We start from the raw sequence: 17,427 nt of genomic DNA, 5'->3' as shown, positions 1-17,427 counted from the left end.
AGTCCTGTGGGACTTGGTGTACACGTATACGGGAAATACGTTGCAGAGAATTGAAAATCGATTAAGGAACCGGTCCCCGAAGGATACTTCTAAAAATTAAAAGCTATAACTTTAAAAAGATGTTGCCCCTTTGGTTTCCAATTTTACGGCGAAGGATCGCATAAAAGAGAGCCTATCAAAAAAACGGCCCATCGATTGATGGATACTGATGAATTAAGTTGCCCCTTTTACGAGATAAGAACAACCCCTTACACAAGGGATGCCTTAATTTAGATAAAACACAACCTCGAAATAATATCATCCGTTACGACAGTTTCCTATAAAATCCCATAGGTACAGAATTTTATTAGACTTCTAACGTATCTTAGTTCCGCCATCAAAAAATATGAAGACGAGTGAGTGCATTTTGTTTTTTGAACTTCGAATAGAATGCCATTACCACATGAAATTGTTTTATTTAAAAAGAAGGGCGATCAACGATACAGGAAAACAAAATAAATTCAGAAGGCGTGGTAAGTACCTTATGTCATTTGATAAACAAAAGCCTATACATCAGAATAGTTGTAACAGCAAATGTTTTTAATAAACAAACAAAATCCTGCACGATAGAGTAGATTTGATGGCAGATGTTATTGTCATTAATATTTTAGGTTGAAATTTTTATTATCAAGGTTCTGGAGAGTAATAATATACTTTTAGAGACGATGACCCGCAGTTTGAGTGCCAAGCATTACAAGATCAACTCCAGACAACTTTTTGTCCTCTGTCTCAATTTAGACGATTTCAAGTGCTTAGAAATGGTCCAAGCGCAACTGGCTGCACTGTCCCTTTAATTCTATTTTCTTTTTCGCACGTTCTCACCTGAACATTTCGTTATAATTTCCCACAGACACTAGGCAATCCTACCGTTACTAGTTTTTTTCTTTAAGGAAATTGAATCAAACAAAGTAGAGTAGCAAACAAAGTAGAGTGGAGAACTGTGTGCGAGAACAGTGTAAACATTTGAATATTTTATTGTTGTCTCTTTTGTCAGCGGACGTAAAAAGTCGACAAAATTCATTTGTCTCTTCATCGTTCGTAAGACTTTTGTTTAGGTATTGTTTTGATGCTGAGGTGTCGCTGGAACAATAAAGCTGCAGCACAAATTATTAAAACACGTTCTATTAGTAAAAAGTGAGTGAAAAATCACAGTTGCTACATAAAAATAAGATTTAATAAAAACTCCTCGACGTTCTTGCCTGGGCATATAATAAAAATAAAACAAAATCCTTTCTGCGTGTCGTATCCAAATCTTACGACGACTTCAGTGATGTAAAGTCTCCCATTCCGAGTACGTTGGTCTTGTTTGGTCTGTCTTCCGATTTTCTCCCAATATAACCGGGCAGGTTCATTTTTCCCGCGGTAATGTCTTCCAGAAGATCCGTGATTTCCGGTTTTTTCCTCGATGTACCGCTACCCCCTTTGGCGCTACCCTTATTGACTTTATTGAAGACAGCGAATCTCTTTTCGTCTTGCGGTCTCAACACTCCATTTTTCTTCATGGATAAGTACAAATATTCCAGAAGCCCGTAGGCTTTCATCAAAGCGGCCCTTTCTTCCAGTCTTGCCAGACGGGCTTTCTCTTCCGCTTCGACAATTACCTGTGGTTCAAAGGAGTTCCTGGTTACACACAGCGGAATACTCCTTTTGGGAACAAAAGACGGTGTTGGGGGCTTCGAGGATTCCTTCTGGGATTTTGACGTCATCGGCTGTACGCGTTTGGCTGCCTCCGCTTTAGCTCTCAAGGTCATCTCGTCCCTGAGTTGGGTGGCCGCCGATTCCCGCGCTTTACTAGCCGCCGTGTCCATGTACAAACTCGATCCCTGGAGTTGATTGAAGAATCTGGCATAAACGTGTTCGTTACCAGCATTCGGGTACACCAACCTAACGAACAAATACCTAGTGTTAAATTTCGTTCTTAAAAACAAATGAAACAAACCTAAAGTTTCCTCTGTTTTCCATTTCGTGTCTTAACGATTCGTTGAACCGTTTTGGATCGTGCGGCCTCGGCGGTTCTTTGGTCAGACCTTGCAGCAACCTCTCGCGAACCCTCTTCCTGTCTTCTCGCATTATCTTATGCTTGTCGCACTTCTCCAAGTTCATCATGCGAAACATGTCTTCCAAGAGCGACTCCTTAACCGAGCAATCCAACTCGGTATCGGTATGGAAACTCGGGGAGTGGTTCACCTCAAGAATTTGAGGATTCAGTCGCCTGTCGAGGAGGATGTCGGTCCCCAGTAGTTCGCAACATGCCGGCAGCACGTCATGGTTCGGAAAACACGCCATGTAACTGTGCTTTAGGATGGGACACGCACTTATGACTGTCTTTATTATTACGTCGTCGATCTTCTTCCAAAGTTTGGAAACGTCGTAGCCGCAATTGGTCATGTACTCGTTGAACCAGCTCAGTTTTCTCTTGCTGCCCGCTTGCGAATCGATGCAGTACGTTCTGCTGTGCTTGTTGACGGCATAATTTGTCAGATGCATAAAAATATTGCTGACATTGACGCTGGACGGTTCCTTGTAGCGACTGGTAGCAAACCGTACCAGTCCCTCGTTGTAAATGTAGACCCTCAAGGGGTCACACGTGGTGATGAGAGTATACACTCGAAGATCGAATTTGTAACCGTCGATTAGGAAAGGTCTCGTTATATAAACTTGACAGATCATCCGTTCGGATGGCTTTATCTCCCTTAAATTCCTTGTGATGAAAATTCCTTTGCCCTGGCTTCCGGCGTCCGGTTTAAGGATGAAGGTTTTGTTCTTTCGCAGTCGGGAATAGGTCAGGACGTCGCCGAGGTCGGCCGGTAAGCACCACGTCTTCGGGAAGAAGGTGAAATCTTTCGGAAACAAACGCTGCATCCTGTTGAGGTTTCGTGCGAGGAGATCTTTCCGACATATCTCGAGCATGCCGGGGAAGTGGTTGATCTTTTGGAAACGTTTCATCTCTTTGCATCTCTCGATCGATATCGACAGGTCTGTCCAGTATAAATTCCAGTTGTCATGTTCCCCGACTTCCTTGAAACCAAGTTTGGCGCACACTCGCCTTACCACATCGTAACGACAGTTAGTTAGGCAAACCGAGACGATTTTCTTTCGTCTTTTCCTCGGTGCTATGTCCGTGGAGGAACCGACGCTGCTTCGAGGTTTCGACGAACTTTTCCTGTCACCTAACGACCTTTTTGACGATTTCTCTTTCAGAGCCTTTTTGACCGGCACCCTTTCGGTTTCCGAACTGTCCGACGAATCACTGTCATCCACTGCTGGCAAACTGGGTGGTGATTTCATGGTTTAATTGCGAACGGTCTTCTCGATGACAGCCAGATTCATTGTTACTACTTTTTTTTTTTTTGACACAAGATTTCACCTGATATTTTACGCACAACTGAATATTAAAAATAATTGTCTCGATATGCTCACGCAGTTTTTTGCTTGTCGACAAAAAAATTTCAAAACTTTCGTATTTGTCAATGTCTACATTTGAATTACTCTTTATTGGGGGTGGGATTACTGATCTCGGGGTTATTATTTTTTTTTAAGACATGACAGCTCGTGAAGGGGATGACTTCGACACAACTAACAAGTGACGTAAATACAACTTTGATCAATAAATTCACTATAATAAAGTTGCTGCTGAAATTGTGTATAGTGAAATTCTTATAAGAGACAATTACCTGCATCATCATCATCATCATAAGGTCATCAGTCCTAAGACTGGTTGGACACGTACCTCCACTCTTTCCTATCCTGAGCTAAACTTCGCATTTCCCTAAAACTAGAACAGCCCACATCCTTAACTATTTGCGAACAGTAATCTAATCTAGGTCTACCTCTACCCCTCCTAACTCTTGTTTCTGCGTCTAATATGTCTCTGACTAGACCTTCATGCCTGAGAAGGTGTCCTACCAACCTATCCCGCCTATTTTTTATTGACTTCCACAGAGTCCTCTTTTCTCCTATTCTTTCTAATACCTCTTCATTTCTAACCTTTTCTACCCACGTTATCCTCATCATCCGCCTATAACACCACATTTCGAACGCTTCTAACCTTTTCTTTTCCGCCGCGCCCACTGTCCATGTTTCGCACCCGTACAACGCCGTGCTCCAAACATACACCTTTAACAACCTTTTTAGAATTTCTAAATTAACCGTTCGCGAGCATAGAAGTGATTTCTTTTTATATAAAGGTGACACGACCCTGCGCTATCCTCTGCTTTATATCCCTACTACTCCTTCCATCCTGACTTATCTGACTTCCTAGATATCTAAAATCAGCCACTTCTTCTAATTTTTCGTCTCCTATCTTTATATTCGCTCTTTCCCTACTTTTTCTTCCCTTGCATACCAGTATTTTAGTTTTACTTTTATTTATTTCCATACAGTACTGATCTGTCAGTACCTCATCCATTTTATTTAAAGCTATTTCTAAGTCCTCCTTGCTAGATGCTAATACTGCTATATCATCTGCAAATCTAAGCATACTAATCTTTTGCCCTTGCACATCTATCCCTACAGTTGTACTGTCTTTAATGATGTTGATCGCGTCTTCGATGTATAGATTAAAAAGTAGCGGTGACAGTGTGCATTCCTGTCTGACTCCCTTCCTAATATTTACTTCTCTACGTTGCAGCCCCAGTTCTATAACTGCCTGTTACTCTTTATACAAACTAAGTATCACTCTTCTATCTTTGTAACTCATCCCTACATTTTTAAGTATATTTAACATATTGTCCCATTCAACATTGTCAAAGGCTTTCTCTAAATCTACAAATCCTATGTACGCACTCTTTCTACTCATTGTTCGTATTAAATATCTTTCTCATCCCAAACCGCTTTTGACAGTAAATTCACTTCCATTTTGCACCCTTATATTCAGAATTGCGTGGGTGTAAATTTTATAGACCAGTAATTATTTTTTCTCGAACGAGTGTTTGGTTATTAAATGCCTTTGTGTCTTGTTTTCATTACGTCAACGAGGAACTTGGTGCATTCGGGGTGTGCGGTCTTAAACCGTTTTACGATTTTCTGTGTCACGGCCCCAACTATATAACACAGGGATCGCACCCGTTTGAAACGTTTATTGGTTGTAAAAATTTCCAAGTACGGCCATATTTAATATGCGCCCCGGGGGGTAGCTCTGCCAGAGGTCGTAACGACTGTTTTATGATCGTCAATTGTTGTCTTAAAGAATTTTCCAACCAACATAAATATATCGAGATACTCGAACAGGGAATTGTGTAATTTAAATATTAAAAACTTGTTAATTAACGAATTAATACGTCCCTGTATGAAAGTCGCACGGTGAGTTTTGCAACGTGATCAAGGACAAACAATTTTTTAAGAAATTCGCAGTAATTTACAGTCTGAAGCCGGTCCTGTGCGTGAATTGGTAACATAAGTGTCTATCGAGTAACGTCATGCTATAAAAAGTCTGCAGCTGCATGAAGGCGATTGTCGAACGTCTAGGATAAACATAAACATTTTAGTTCTACACAAACTGATTACAGAAAATAAATTAAATGAGTAGGTAATTACTGGTAACACTACGTAAATGTAGAAAAAAATGTAAGTTAGGTAAACCTTAGTCGGTAGATGAGATCATCCCTACACCCCGTAGGGGCCGACAATTTTGTCTATTGTGACTATGAATCGGTTTAACTTCGTGAGATTTTTTGAAAGATTACAAACGTCAAAAACAACAATAAAAGAGCAAAAGTTTTTGATGTCTATAATTACGACTAACAAAACAAAATTTACGACAGCGGTTTGTGTAAAGTTTGAGGACGACGAAGTGTGTTTTCGTAAATGACGTAATCAAGAATGGGGGGCGGCTTCTTACGCCCGGATTCGAAATATATGGCCCTCTTTCGGATGACACCGACACCGAATTATTAGCATTTCTCGGGTGACGGCGACAGTTTAAAGAAGGTAAGTTTTATGATGAAACGCATAAAAAAGTGAAAATCCAGCTCATTTAAATAATGCCCGCATTATTTCTCGCCCTGTTCTGTTCACACCTCACTTTCAGCCACCTTTTTTATCTTCCAGAACATTAACGGGGGTCTTCCAACACGAACAACTAGAAAAAATTAAAAGTAATACAAAATCTTTCGCAAACAATACAATTCGTCTATTTCGCTTTGCCGAATATTCTGCTACTACTCAGGACTTTGATTATTAATTAATGGTCCTTTTAAGGACTCGGGTGCTTAGGAATAATTGTCTGGAAAGTGCTGGGCTGGATGCAAATTGAATTACCTCCGTCCGAAGACTATTATTACGGTGCATAAAAGCCCTGGCACGGTGCACACATACATATGAATGCATTTGCAAGGAGTAGATGGTCGTTAGTTAAGGACACGACTGCATATATGTCTCATCCTCTATTACATTATACAAAGTATGTGTCTGCCTCGTAAGTCCACTCCGACATCGAGCTTTAGTCGGCGCTATCAGAAATTGCATTAGCCGCACGTCATATCAAGAAGCTTTAACCGCGCAGGGATGGAATAAAATGAATTTTAAACACCACACGACGCTAACGCAACTCCAACAATTAAAACAATTGAGGCCGAAACAAACGACAATTAAAACAACTGAGGCCGAAACAAACGACAATTAAAACATTAGAAGAAACGACAAAAAACAATCACTTTAACAATCGAAACAAAATACGAAGAGATAGAAAACGAACGAAAATATTACACATGTAGTTACCCTGTATCTATAGGTACATTTATCCCTTTTTATCTGAGTAACCCGACGCGTGATGTTGCATACTGCTTGCTATCACTCGGCTGTCCAATTTTCTTAATTGTGGAGGGACATGAGATGGACATTGGACCCAGAGCACGAATATATCAAAGGTAACCATGGCTTCCGCTCTCTGCCGCTGCCTAATGTACATAGTCGTCACTGTTATAACCGGCGGTCAGACGTTTCCTAAACAACACCGACAGCCCCCGTAACACTGACAGAGTTTGGCAATTTTTGAAATTGATTTGACATGTATAGAAGGTAACCAAGGGAGTCGCTTCAAGGCGGAACGAATCAAGTTACAGACGCCTCGGGAATTAAAGGGCACCTGGTTTATTAATATCGCGGGAATAACACTGACGCAGCACATCTGACCCTATGACCTACCGGTACAGGAAGACTCAAGATTCAAAAACAACCGAAATGTCAATAGTTTGATTCAACTGTTACTATCAATTCGACCCAGTAATTAGAAGTTTTTTGAAGTATCCTATACAAGGGCGCATTTTTCCACCCTTGTGTCGTTGTATTTACTACTAGCGAAAGAAGTCTCGTTCGGGCCTGCCCCTTGTGTTCGCTGACGTGACATTTAGGACCTCAGACTTCTTCACGCGTCCCAAAGAAAACACTTCTTTGTAAGGTAAAGCTTAACCTTCTTAAAGGGCGATCATTTGTTTCTGTCAAGGCGCGCCAGAGAAATGCGGTGATGCCAAAGTAAGAGATCTGTAATAATAGAGATTTTACATTTGTTTCTTCTTGTTCCGTATGTTGGCAATTGTTTTTTACATTTGCCCACAAAATTGATTTTGTTATTTCGCGATGCGAGGATATCGCAAATTTTCGCGATGGATGGCGAAACGTAAAATAATCGAAGGGAATTTTGGGCTGTGTGCTCGCTCGTACGACCGCAAATTATATTTGTGTTTTGGACCGACCGTCGGGGATGCCCCTATTTGCATTTTTACGACGCGAAACATTATGAAGTTACCACGGTAACTGAGTAAGCATATAAAATGTTTAACTCGGTTGCAAAAAAGTACTTCGGATACGTATAAAAACACAGCAAGGGTGCAGCCTAAAACAGTGGAAACGTGACGCAAAGGGAAGATCTTTTGTTCATACGCACTCGTCGATAACAAGAACATAAAACATAAAATAAATATTTTTATTAACGACCTAAAAACACAGTATCATTACTTCAGTGGGCTGTTATTATACTGGTTGAAAATTTTTATCTACTTTTTTAATTTTAAGGAACAGAAATTTGTAAATTTCGAATTTTTTTCTTATTTTCTGAAGTTTTAAAATGTTCAGTAATTCTAGTTTCGAATGATCTTCCAGTGTGTCCTATATAGCATTTCTCACAAAAAGCCACAATTCAATTTGCTAAACGACTAGCAAACCAGTTAATACTTATACACTAAAATTAAGATAAAATTAAGGGTGAGAATCCCTCAATAATTTATTTGTAATAGATGATGCTTGGGTGGTTAATTTACATGTTAGACCATAAAAACTAAACGAATCCAGATTTCTTTAATCTTTTATTAATATTGAACGATTTTAGCTTCTAGCGTTAGTTCTTTGAGTAACAAAACTTAAACAACAAAATTGCTTTTAAATTTCCAATTTAACGTAGAAAATGTTTTGACAATAGGTTTGTTCTATATATAAAATTTGTTAAGTACTAATTTATTGTAGTCGCGATTAATAAACATTTGTGCATTATTGCAAACAACAAATGCAATAAATTATATTTAGTGTCTTAAAAGTATTTCTGTATTTGTTTCATCTTTTTTTTTTTTTTTCGAGGGATTCATCCCCTTTCGCTTTCTCGAAAGCAATTACTTGTATTCTTTTGTGAGCGTCTGACGAAGTTTGATGTACCATGTCTGACGAAGGATATGGGGGAGGAAGGCTGTTAGTCCTGGACACTTTCAGAAACAATATGAAACGGTATAAATGTAAGTTCTGTAACAGAACTGTGTGTGATAAAAGCAGCTAGGCACTAAGCCAGTCATCAAGGGGACGACCGATAAAAAATCGAGACCTTTTTTGATGTCACATCGTCCAAAAAACCACTTCAGTATAGTAAAGTCTAAAAGAATCGACTTAAACAAAACATACGACAATTAAAACAACTGGTGCCGAAACAAACGACAATTAAAACATTAGAAGAAAAGACAAAAAACAATCACTTTAACAATCGAAACAAAAGACAACAAAGGAAAATATTAGATATGTAAAAAACCATTTCAGTATAGTAAAGTCTAAGAAAATCTACTTAAACAAAACACGTTCAAAGTTTGTCGTAGAAACAATTTTAATCTAAAAATTAACCCTTCATGTCCGAGAAGGTGCGCTGCCACCCTATCTGGCCCATTTCTTATCGACTACCATAACGCCCTCTGTTTTCTTTTAACTTTCTAGTATTACGTCCCGATATCTAACCTTTTCTTATCAACGGAATTTACAACATCTCAGACGTTTCTAACTTTTTCTCTTCCTCAGCCTTCACGGTTCATGCTTCGCGCCCATATTATGCAAAGCCTTTTATGAGGAAATTTTTTTTTGGCATACACATGGGGTTTCTTATGCATATGTATGTATACGACGTAGTGTGTGTGGTTAGACCCACGCGGGGTGTGTAATTGTTAGGAAGAACGAGAGTATTAAGATGCTAATTTTTCTGGACCCTCGCCACACATAAAGGTCATTATGTAAATTCCGTGTAATGAAGCGTACACTTCGAGCGAAGGCCGAAACGTTGCCCCGTCTAATTTTCGTAAATAATTCAAATTGCGACCACTGGAAACATGTGTCCTTTATTGTATTCCGTTCCTTTTTAGCAGTAGGAATACTAACGAGCTAATGTTGCGAATTCATACCTAAAATGATTATAATTTTAATCAAATTGTATTCAACTTTTTATATAGACATATTAGCCGTGTTGCGTTTGTTTCTTCTAATGTTCGTGGGTTTAACAAAATTTACTTCTAATAGTGTTGATATATCACTATTCACTGCGATTTATTTCACTGCTATTACTGTCAGTTTACTTCTGAATTCACGTCTGCAACGGTCAATTTATTTCTTCTTTCTCGGCTATCGTTTCTTCCTTTAAATACTCTTTTGTTTACTTTCGAGAAGCTTCTGGAAACATCCGGATAGTTTATTTTTTTCTTTGGACCGTTTAACTGCTTTCCCAGAACGCAGGTACGACACACACATGTACAAATACGGCGCACATGAAGAAAGGCGCCCGAGGCTAGTCGGCGAATCGATAAGCCGTTCACGCACACGTGTGCTCGATCGCACACAAACACACTCGTGCTCGCTACAGCGTAATAATCTTTAAGTCTAACTGGAATGATCCAAAAACGACGAACAGCTTTCGCAAATTTTGATTTTTTTACGACAAAGATAAACATAAATATTTTTTGAATATGTCCCATATACTTACTTAACGTTCTTTTCAACTTTGTCGCTCCACTTTCTCTGCAAAAGTCTTTTAGGCATGTCAACGTCATTTACGATAACAGTTTCCGTTTCCTTTTCGGAATTGCCACTTCTTATTCTTCTTATTAGCCATCAGAATACATAAAAACTTTTTCTCTGGTCCTTGTAAAATATTGCGAACGTAAATCAAACGCACAATAGATAAGAATATTTACCATTTTCCATAGGAAAAAATATTCGCAAAGCATACAGTCTGTGTCAAAAGACTATCGAGTCTTATCAAGTGTTCTACCTGTGTTATAGAAAACATTCAGATAATGAATTGTTTGGAGACTTTTTTCCAATGATGAAAGGGTGGTGCACCCCAAGCGGCGATAATGAGAGCCGAAATCACGATTTAACGATGCGGTTTATTGAAAAGTTAGCGCCGTTGGAGAGAAAGGGACGAAACGTCGGGATGCTACGAGGCGATTATTGTCTTTATCCAAGCGAAGGCGTCGTTTAAAATCGAACAAAAGTATCTGCAGAAGACAACGCTTTTAATGAAAATATCTGGCAGATATCTACCTTTATATGTCTAGATGAAAACGACTCAGTATTATTGATCCTTAGCTTTGCTAATGATTTCCTTGAATTCGTTTTCATTCGTATTTAACGGATTCCAAAAGGTTGTTGTGTATTGCCTCCCGTGCAATACCACATGCAGAGTTATTATTTTTTCATCATTAGATAGGTATCGATCTTCCATTTTCGTTTAAACTGATATTGCCTGCCATTGACTAAGCAATTAGTTGGAGTATCTAGATAATAATAAATATTGTCCATAATTAGTATTTACATTCGGCCAAATTGGATCATTTATTATCTCCCATAAATAAATTCTTGCGCGTTCCCAGAAGTATAGATGTGTCATTATCATCATCATAAGGTCGTCAGTCCTAAGACTGGTTGGACACGCACCTCCAGTCTTTTCTATATATCCTGAGCTAATCTTCGCATTTCTCTAAAACTAGAACAACCCATATCCTTTACTGTTTATGATCTGTAATCTAATCTAGGTCTACCAGGTCTACTTCTACTCATTTTAAATCATGTTTCTAATATGTCTCTGGCTAGATCTTCATGCCTGACAATATGTGCTACCAACCCATCTCACCTATTTTTTATTGAATTTCATACAGTCCTCTGTTCTTCCATTCTTTCTAGAAAATACTACAAATGGCGTGGTGAGCGCCATCTGTAGTACGATGCTACATTTGAGGATTACATATGCTCCAAAAAGGTCCATTTAAAAATATGGATATCTACTTGCTGAAACGAATCCCGGCGTAGCTAATCTCAACGTGATAGGCACGTTACCATAATCGAACAAAATAATTCGAAGTGGTCTGTGTGTTCCGTCGAAACTGCCAGACGCGGATCGCGATTTCGATGTTTTTGGATCTCATCAGCGCGTCGCAGGCAGCTCCGACAGAACACAGACCAACCTTTACCTGCTGTCTTAACAGCGCGTTTTAGAAAATACTACAAATGGCGTGGTGAGCGCCATCTGTAGTACGATGCTACATTCTCTATTCACGGTATCCTCATCATTCACCGGTAACACCTCATTTTGAACGCTTCTAACCTTTCCCTTTCCACCACGCCCAACATCAATGTTCCGCACCCGTACAGCGCCGCTCTCTAAACATACACCTTTAACAATCTTTTTCGAATTTCTAAATTAACCGTTCGCGAGCAAACAAGTGACTTATTTTTATTGAAGGCGACACGACCCTGTGCTATCCTCTGCTTTATATCCCTACTACTCCTTCCATCCTGACTTGTCTGACTTCCTAGATACCTAAAACCGACCACTTCTTCTAATTTTTCGTCTCCTATCTTTATATTCGCTCTTTCTCTACTTTTTCTTCCCTTGCATACCATAATTTTTGTTTTACTTTTATTTATTGTGTCGTTATAGCAAAGGAATAATAAATTGTGATACATTATCATAAGTGTCCACATCATAAAACTACGACGGATCAGGAACTAACTAAAATGTCACCGACCAAAGTAATTACCGTTCGTCGAAAAAATCAGACCGGCAACATTCTGCTTCTTCAAGTGGCAAATTAGTTTGGAACTTTAATGGAAGCAATTTAAGTCTAATTAGATTCTGCGGGTCAAATCCACGCTAGACGGGACTTTGGCCACAAAGCAAAGCCTTCGGAGCACACACAAGTTCCCATGCTCCATCGCCTGTGTCGGGGGCCTCGAGTCCATCCACCGTATGGTTGTATCTTGTTACCGCCCTTCAACCCTTCACGCTCCACAGGAACAACGACGTTACTAATTGGTCAAGCCTGACATGACGTCCGTCAAACTAACCCCAACGGATTCGTAAATTACGTGAAAAACTAGATTACAATGACCTGTGATGGACAACGCCAAAATCCTAACGTTTCATCGCCAGTTAAACGGGACATCGTCGTGACTTTTTAGAAACAGAAGAACACTGTTTTTATTGAAAAAAAAAAAATCGAAGTGGTCTGTATTCTGTCGAAACTGACGCGGATCGCGATTTCGATGTTTTTGGATCTCATCAGCGCGTCGCAGGCAGCTTCGACAGAACACAGACCAACTTTTACCTGCTGTCTTAACAGTAAAATGTAGCATCGTGCTACAGATGGCGTTTACTGCGCCGTTTGTAGTATTTTCTAAAACTGTTTTTATTATCTTTTAACTTCGGTTGGTTCTAAAAACTTCTTTTGTAAATTGTGTCACTTGCGCGGCATTTTGCGAACATTAAATTGAGATTTTGGGGAAAAAACGTTCGGGGATGATGAAGACCACTTTTGCGGCGGCATCCCCTGTGCGACAAAAACACCCCGGCGAAACCCCGTCCGGCGCCTATTTTTTCCACACGAAAGGGCCGATCTCTGTTTCACTCGCGCCCATACCAAAGTCAGAATTAATGTCTCAAGAACAAAAAGCCAAAGTGCGGTCGGTGTGTTTATGCACTGCACACTACGATGAGCACATCAGAGAAAAAAAATGCCCGTCGCCTGATGCGTCGCCGGTAGGAGACGTCCCTTTCACTTCTCTCTTTTGCCCGTAGCACTGTCTCTTTCTCGATGACACATCTCGTTATTGGAAATAGACGGAGCTTCCGCTTTATTTACTACTTCCGCATGGAAGTTAATTGCTCGTTTGTCTTCGTTTTTGCGATTTCGTATCCATTACCGGTAAGCCATTGTGTTTCGCTCCGTTTCGCGGAGACAATGAAAAATGCTGATTGCCTGCCCCCTCGTGATCGAATCCCGCAACAAGCGTACGCGGAATCGGGAAAAAGATAATGGCTCAATTACGTATTACACACCTTTACTGTCTACATACTTAAAACAAGATCAATGTTCACTATAAAAGGTGATTCAAAATTTCTTTTTTTTTCTGTTTAGGTTTGATGGTATTGGTACTGATATGGGGCTATGCATAAACCATACGGTTATAGAGTAACCACTTTTTCATCTTGCCTGCCCCTTCCACTCTAAATTGTCTGACCTCCCAGATACCAAAAACCAGAGACTTTTTCATACCATATGGTCCACCGTGGTTTTATTATTTGAACCACCCTAACGTACCTACATATATAGTCCACCCTGTGTTCATAAAGTGACACCCAGGTACACGACCTTCGTGTAAAAACAACACGGCCTTCAACAGTACATTAATCTGTAAAAAGTTCGTCGAGGGCTAAACCCTGAAGGGATTATAGAGCAACGGGAGCTCGTCTTTTCTTTTATTCTATTATTCGGATACATGGGTAGGTACATGCTTGTCGTACGTAACCATGTATCGCTTAGACCCTTTCTTTTTGTCCTTTTATTACACGCCACTGGTTTTTGTCGCCGCTGTTTTAATTAAAACGTGTCAGGACGTAGCGGGAGAGATTGATGAATATTTAAAGCACTTGTTCATCAGCGACGTTCCTTATTCCTTCAGATGTGACAGAATCAAAAAGGATAATGGCAGACAAATTTAAAATGATATTGGAAACTGTAGTTTTTAGCTGATGTAATGGACCAAATCAGATATTATCTAATCATTGAAGAACGAGAGATAAGACATCTAAATTTTGATGAAACTTCCAATAGCAAGGTAACTAACAATAAGATAATTCTTATGATGAAACTGTCCTGATTTTTTCGCCAAATGTAATAACCAATCGCTTTCTTTGGTCTTACTTAACGGTGAGTGGTCCCCATCGGACAAACAATAAATAATCCGCGTCAGAAATCAGGACTGACATTTATTGCATTTCCCCCATTTTTCGCGACAAAAATGCCAAAAAGGAAAGCACTTGCCTATAAAACCGACGGTAACGTAACATGGCAGGTCACCGATGAAAATGTGACCACGTCACCAATATGTATTCACCCAAATTCCTATTTTAGCTATTGGGATCCGTCAAATGGGCATACACCATCTGGCGGCAAAATTTATAACTCGAATGAGGGAAAAATTTACATAGGAACTGTGCACGCAAATTGTAAAATTGTTTATTAAAATAATAAAACACGTTAAAAAAGTAAAAATTTTTTTGATGATGGAGTCGACGAAGTTTTCTTCTAAAGTTAAATCAAATAAAAAGTTAATATGTTCAGTGAAAAGCTGCAATAGCACTTCAGACATAGATCTTCACTCTTCACCTACATTAACTACTTTCCAATAAAAACTAACCGTTTTATATATGTAAAAAATATATTCGGAAAATTAGAGAAAAAAGTAAACTAATAGAAGCTTGGATGAAAGCAGTAGGTATCAAAGAAGTGAATTCCGGAATAAAAATTTGTTCACGTCATTTTAATGCACATGATTATATTTCAGCAAGTATTTACCATCAGCCATAACCTTAATATTTAAAACTAGAATCATACTAAAATTATAAAGTGAGAAATTATTTATTCCTGTGTAATTGATTTAACACAATTCTAATGATACGATATAAGTATTTTGAGGTTAAGAACCTACCTGCTGCAATACAACAAAGTTGCAATAATGTGTTTGCAACGTTCTCTTAAATCGGCTTTGCACGTGCAAGTCATTGATATGATATTGCTTAAATCACCCAGAATCACCTCACCAATTATATAACGTGAATCACTTTTTAAATCCGAAGTTTGTAAAAAGTAGGCAGTAAACTTGACGGAATTTGAAGGCTAGCTTCCGGATTTGTTATTTCCGAATTTTATAATGTGATTGGCATTAAAAACACGCTCACCTTCAACGAAATTTCCTTTCCGAGGCTTTGTGTCAGCCCAATCACATATTGTGTCAATACTTATCATTTTATCGTAATTTAAAAACTTGGAAATTGCACGGTACACTATTTGAACTACGATAAATTTTCCCTAATCGGCGCCATGTTTTTAGGCTCCTCCCATTTGACGGATCCCAATAGAAGCCACTGTAGCGTAACATGACCGGTCACCGATGAAAACGTGACCACGTCACTAACACGTATTCATCCAAATTCCTATTTTAGCTATAGAATATTGAAAATCACTAGCTGATTGACTATTATTTTGAAGCGATTTGAACCCATTTCCTGTTTCCCTCTCGTCTGAAGTACTGCTGCCTGTCTTCCAGAGAGCGTTATTAAGGCATTAAATGATGATAGAAAACGTCGTTTTATTCCCGTCCTCCTTTTCCGTTCGTCACCTATTTCGACTCCGGAAACGTGTTCTTCTTTTGTGCTCGAAATGGCGCAATAATCGGATAGAAGGTGGTGACTCTTGGGTCCTCGAGATAACGATGATTGCCGGCGGATGATGATGGCGTGATGAGAGTCGCGGAACACACTCACTCTCTTTCACTCTTGACGCCCTAATGACCGACCGAGACTCCAATCATTCTGGGAAACGTCAAACTTGCACAATCATATCTGAGAAGCAATTTGCCGACACCTCGCAATGTTATCGACGACGGTGCGACGCCACGCCACGCCACCGTAAGGTACATTAAGAGAAAAGAATGTCGGGAAAAGTGGTGATTTTTCTTGACGACTTGTTCGAGATGAGAGAGGGACATGGGGACAGGCCCTTCGGAAGTCACTCTCTTCAATCGATCCGAGCGCAGGCGACGACAACCACTTGAAAGACAAGTAGGTGACAATGACAACTTTATTCCAGCATCCACCTACTGTGATTTCCTTTATATCCCAACAGTTTTATATGATGCAGAGGCCGATGCTGTAAAAATATCCCCAAGGGATGAATTGCAACGTTCATCAACTTCGAATACACTTATAAATAAACATTAAAAAGGTAGCGTTATTGATTGCAACATATCCAAACGTGTTGAACATCATCATCATAAGATCGTCAGTCTTAAGACTGGTTGGACACGCACCTCCACTCTTTACTATCCTAAGCTAAACTTCGCATTTCCCTAAAACTAGAACAGCCCACATCCTTAACTATTTGCGAACAGTAATCTAATCTAGGTCTACCTCTACCCCTCCTAACTCCTGTTTCTGCCTCTAATATGTCTCTGACTAGACCTTCATGCCTGAGAAGGTGTCCTACCAACCTATCTCGCCTATTTCTTATTGACTTCCTCTGTTCTCCTATTCTTTCTAATACTTCTTCATTTCTAACCTTCTCTATCCACGGTATCCTCATCATTCGTCTGTAACGCCACATTTCGAATGCTTCTAACCTTTTCTTTTCCGCCGCGCCCACCGTCCGTCCATGTTTCGCACCCGTACAGCGCCGCGTTCCAAACATTTTTAACAATCTTTTTGGAATGTCTAAATTATTCGCTGTTCGCGGACGTGGTGAACAATCACCAATATTTTCTACACATAAAGTAGCAGATCCTACTTGTCCAGATGAATCAACCACATAACCATAATTCATGAGGAATTAAGCTCTAAAACCTCCAATAGAGAAAACTTGATTTGTCAAGTCTTCCCTCACTTAATTAGATTACCATCGGTCGTCCAGGTTTGAGTTGTGAGTTTTGTCATGGGTCAAAGTTTCGTCACTTTTGCAGTTCTTCATTTATCCTGCGCGGCCACATAACCCTTCGTCCGGAATTAAGCCCTAAACGTTCAACTGTTCCAATCGTTTCTATTAGAAGTCGATCAAAATTTGCACTTCTTCAGTTGAATCAGTTAGAGAAAATTTA

At 39.5% G+C, this 17,427-nt stretch overlaps 1 protein-coding gene across 1 annotated transcript; it reads right to left on the bottom strand.

The window, feature by feature from the left end:
- Nucleotides 1-1,153: 1,153 nt before the first annotated feature.
- On the bottom strand, nucleotides 1,154-3,613 carry LOC108738546 (tubulin polyglutamylase TTLL6-like). Its single transcript, XM_018472010.1, has 2 exons — nucleotides 1,979-3,613; nucleotides 1,154-1,923 (listed from the first exon to the last, which is right to left on the bottom strand). Exons 1-2 carry the CDS (start codon nucleotides 3,325-3,327, stop codon nucleotides 1,293-1,295), a joined length of 1,980 nt encoding a protein of 659 aa, XP_018327512.1. The 5' UTR covers nucleotides 3,328-3,613; the 3' UTR covers nucleotides 1,154-1,292.
- Between the last annotated feature and the right edge of the window lie 13,814 nt (nucleotides 3,614-17,427).

The sequence above is a fragment of the Agrilus planipennis genome, unplaced genomic scaffold, assembly GCF_000699045.2.
Source record: "Agrilus planipennis isolate EAB-ADULT unplaced genomic scaffold, Apla_2.0 scaffold154, whole genome shotgun sequence".
NCBI lineage: Eukaryota > Metazoa > Arthropoda > Insecta > Coleoptera > Buprestidae > Agrilus > Agrilus planipennis.
Note: the sequence above shows the minus strand (reverse complement) of the source record. Positions and strands in the feature narration are given on the sequence as shown.

Excerpts from the sequence above, each read along its gene's own strand:
- LOC108738546 (XM_018472010.1), bottom strand. The coding sequence starts at position 3,327 with ATGAAATCACCACCCAGTTTGCCAGCAGTGGATGACAGTGATTCGTCG. Across the intron at positions 1,924-1,978 it reads GAAAACAGAGGAAACTTTAG|GTTGGTGTACCCGAATGCTG; the intron begins GTTTGTTTCATT and ends TTTGTTCGTTAG.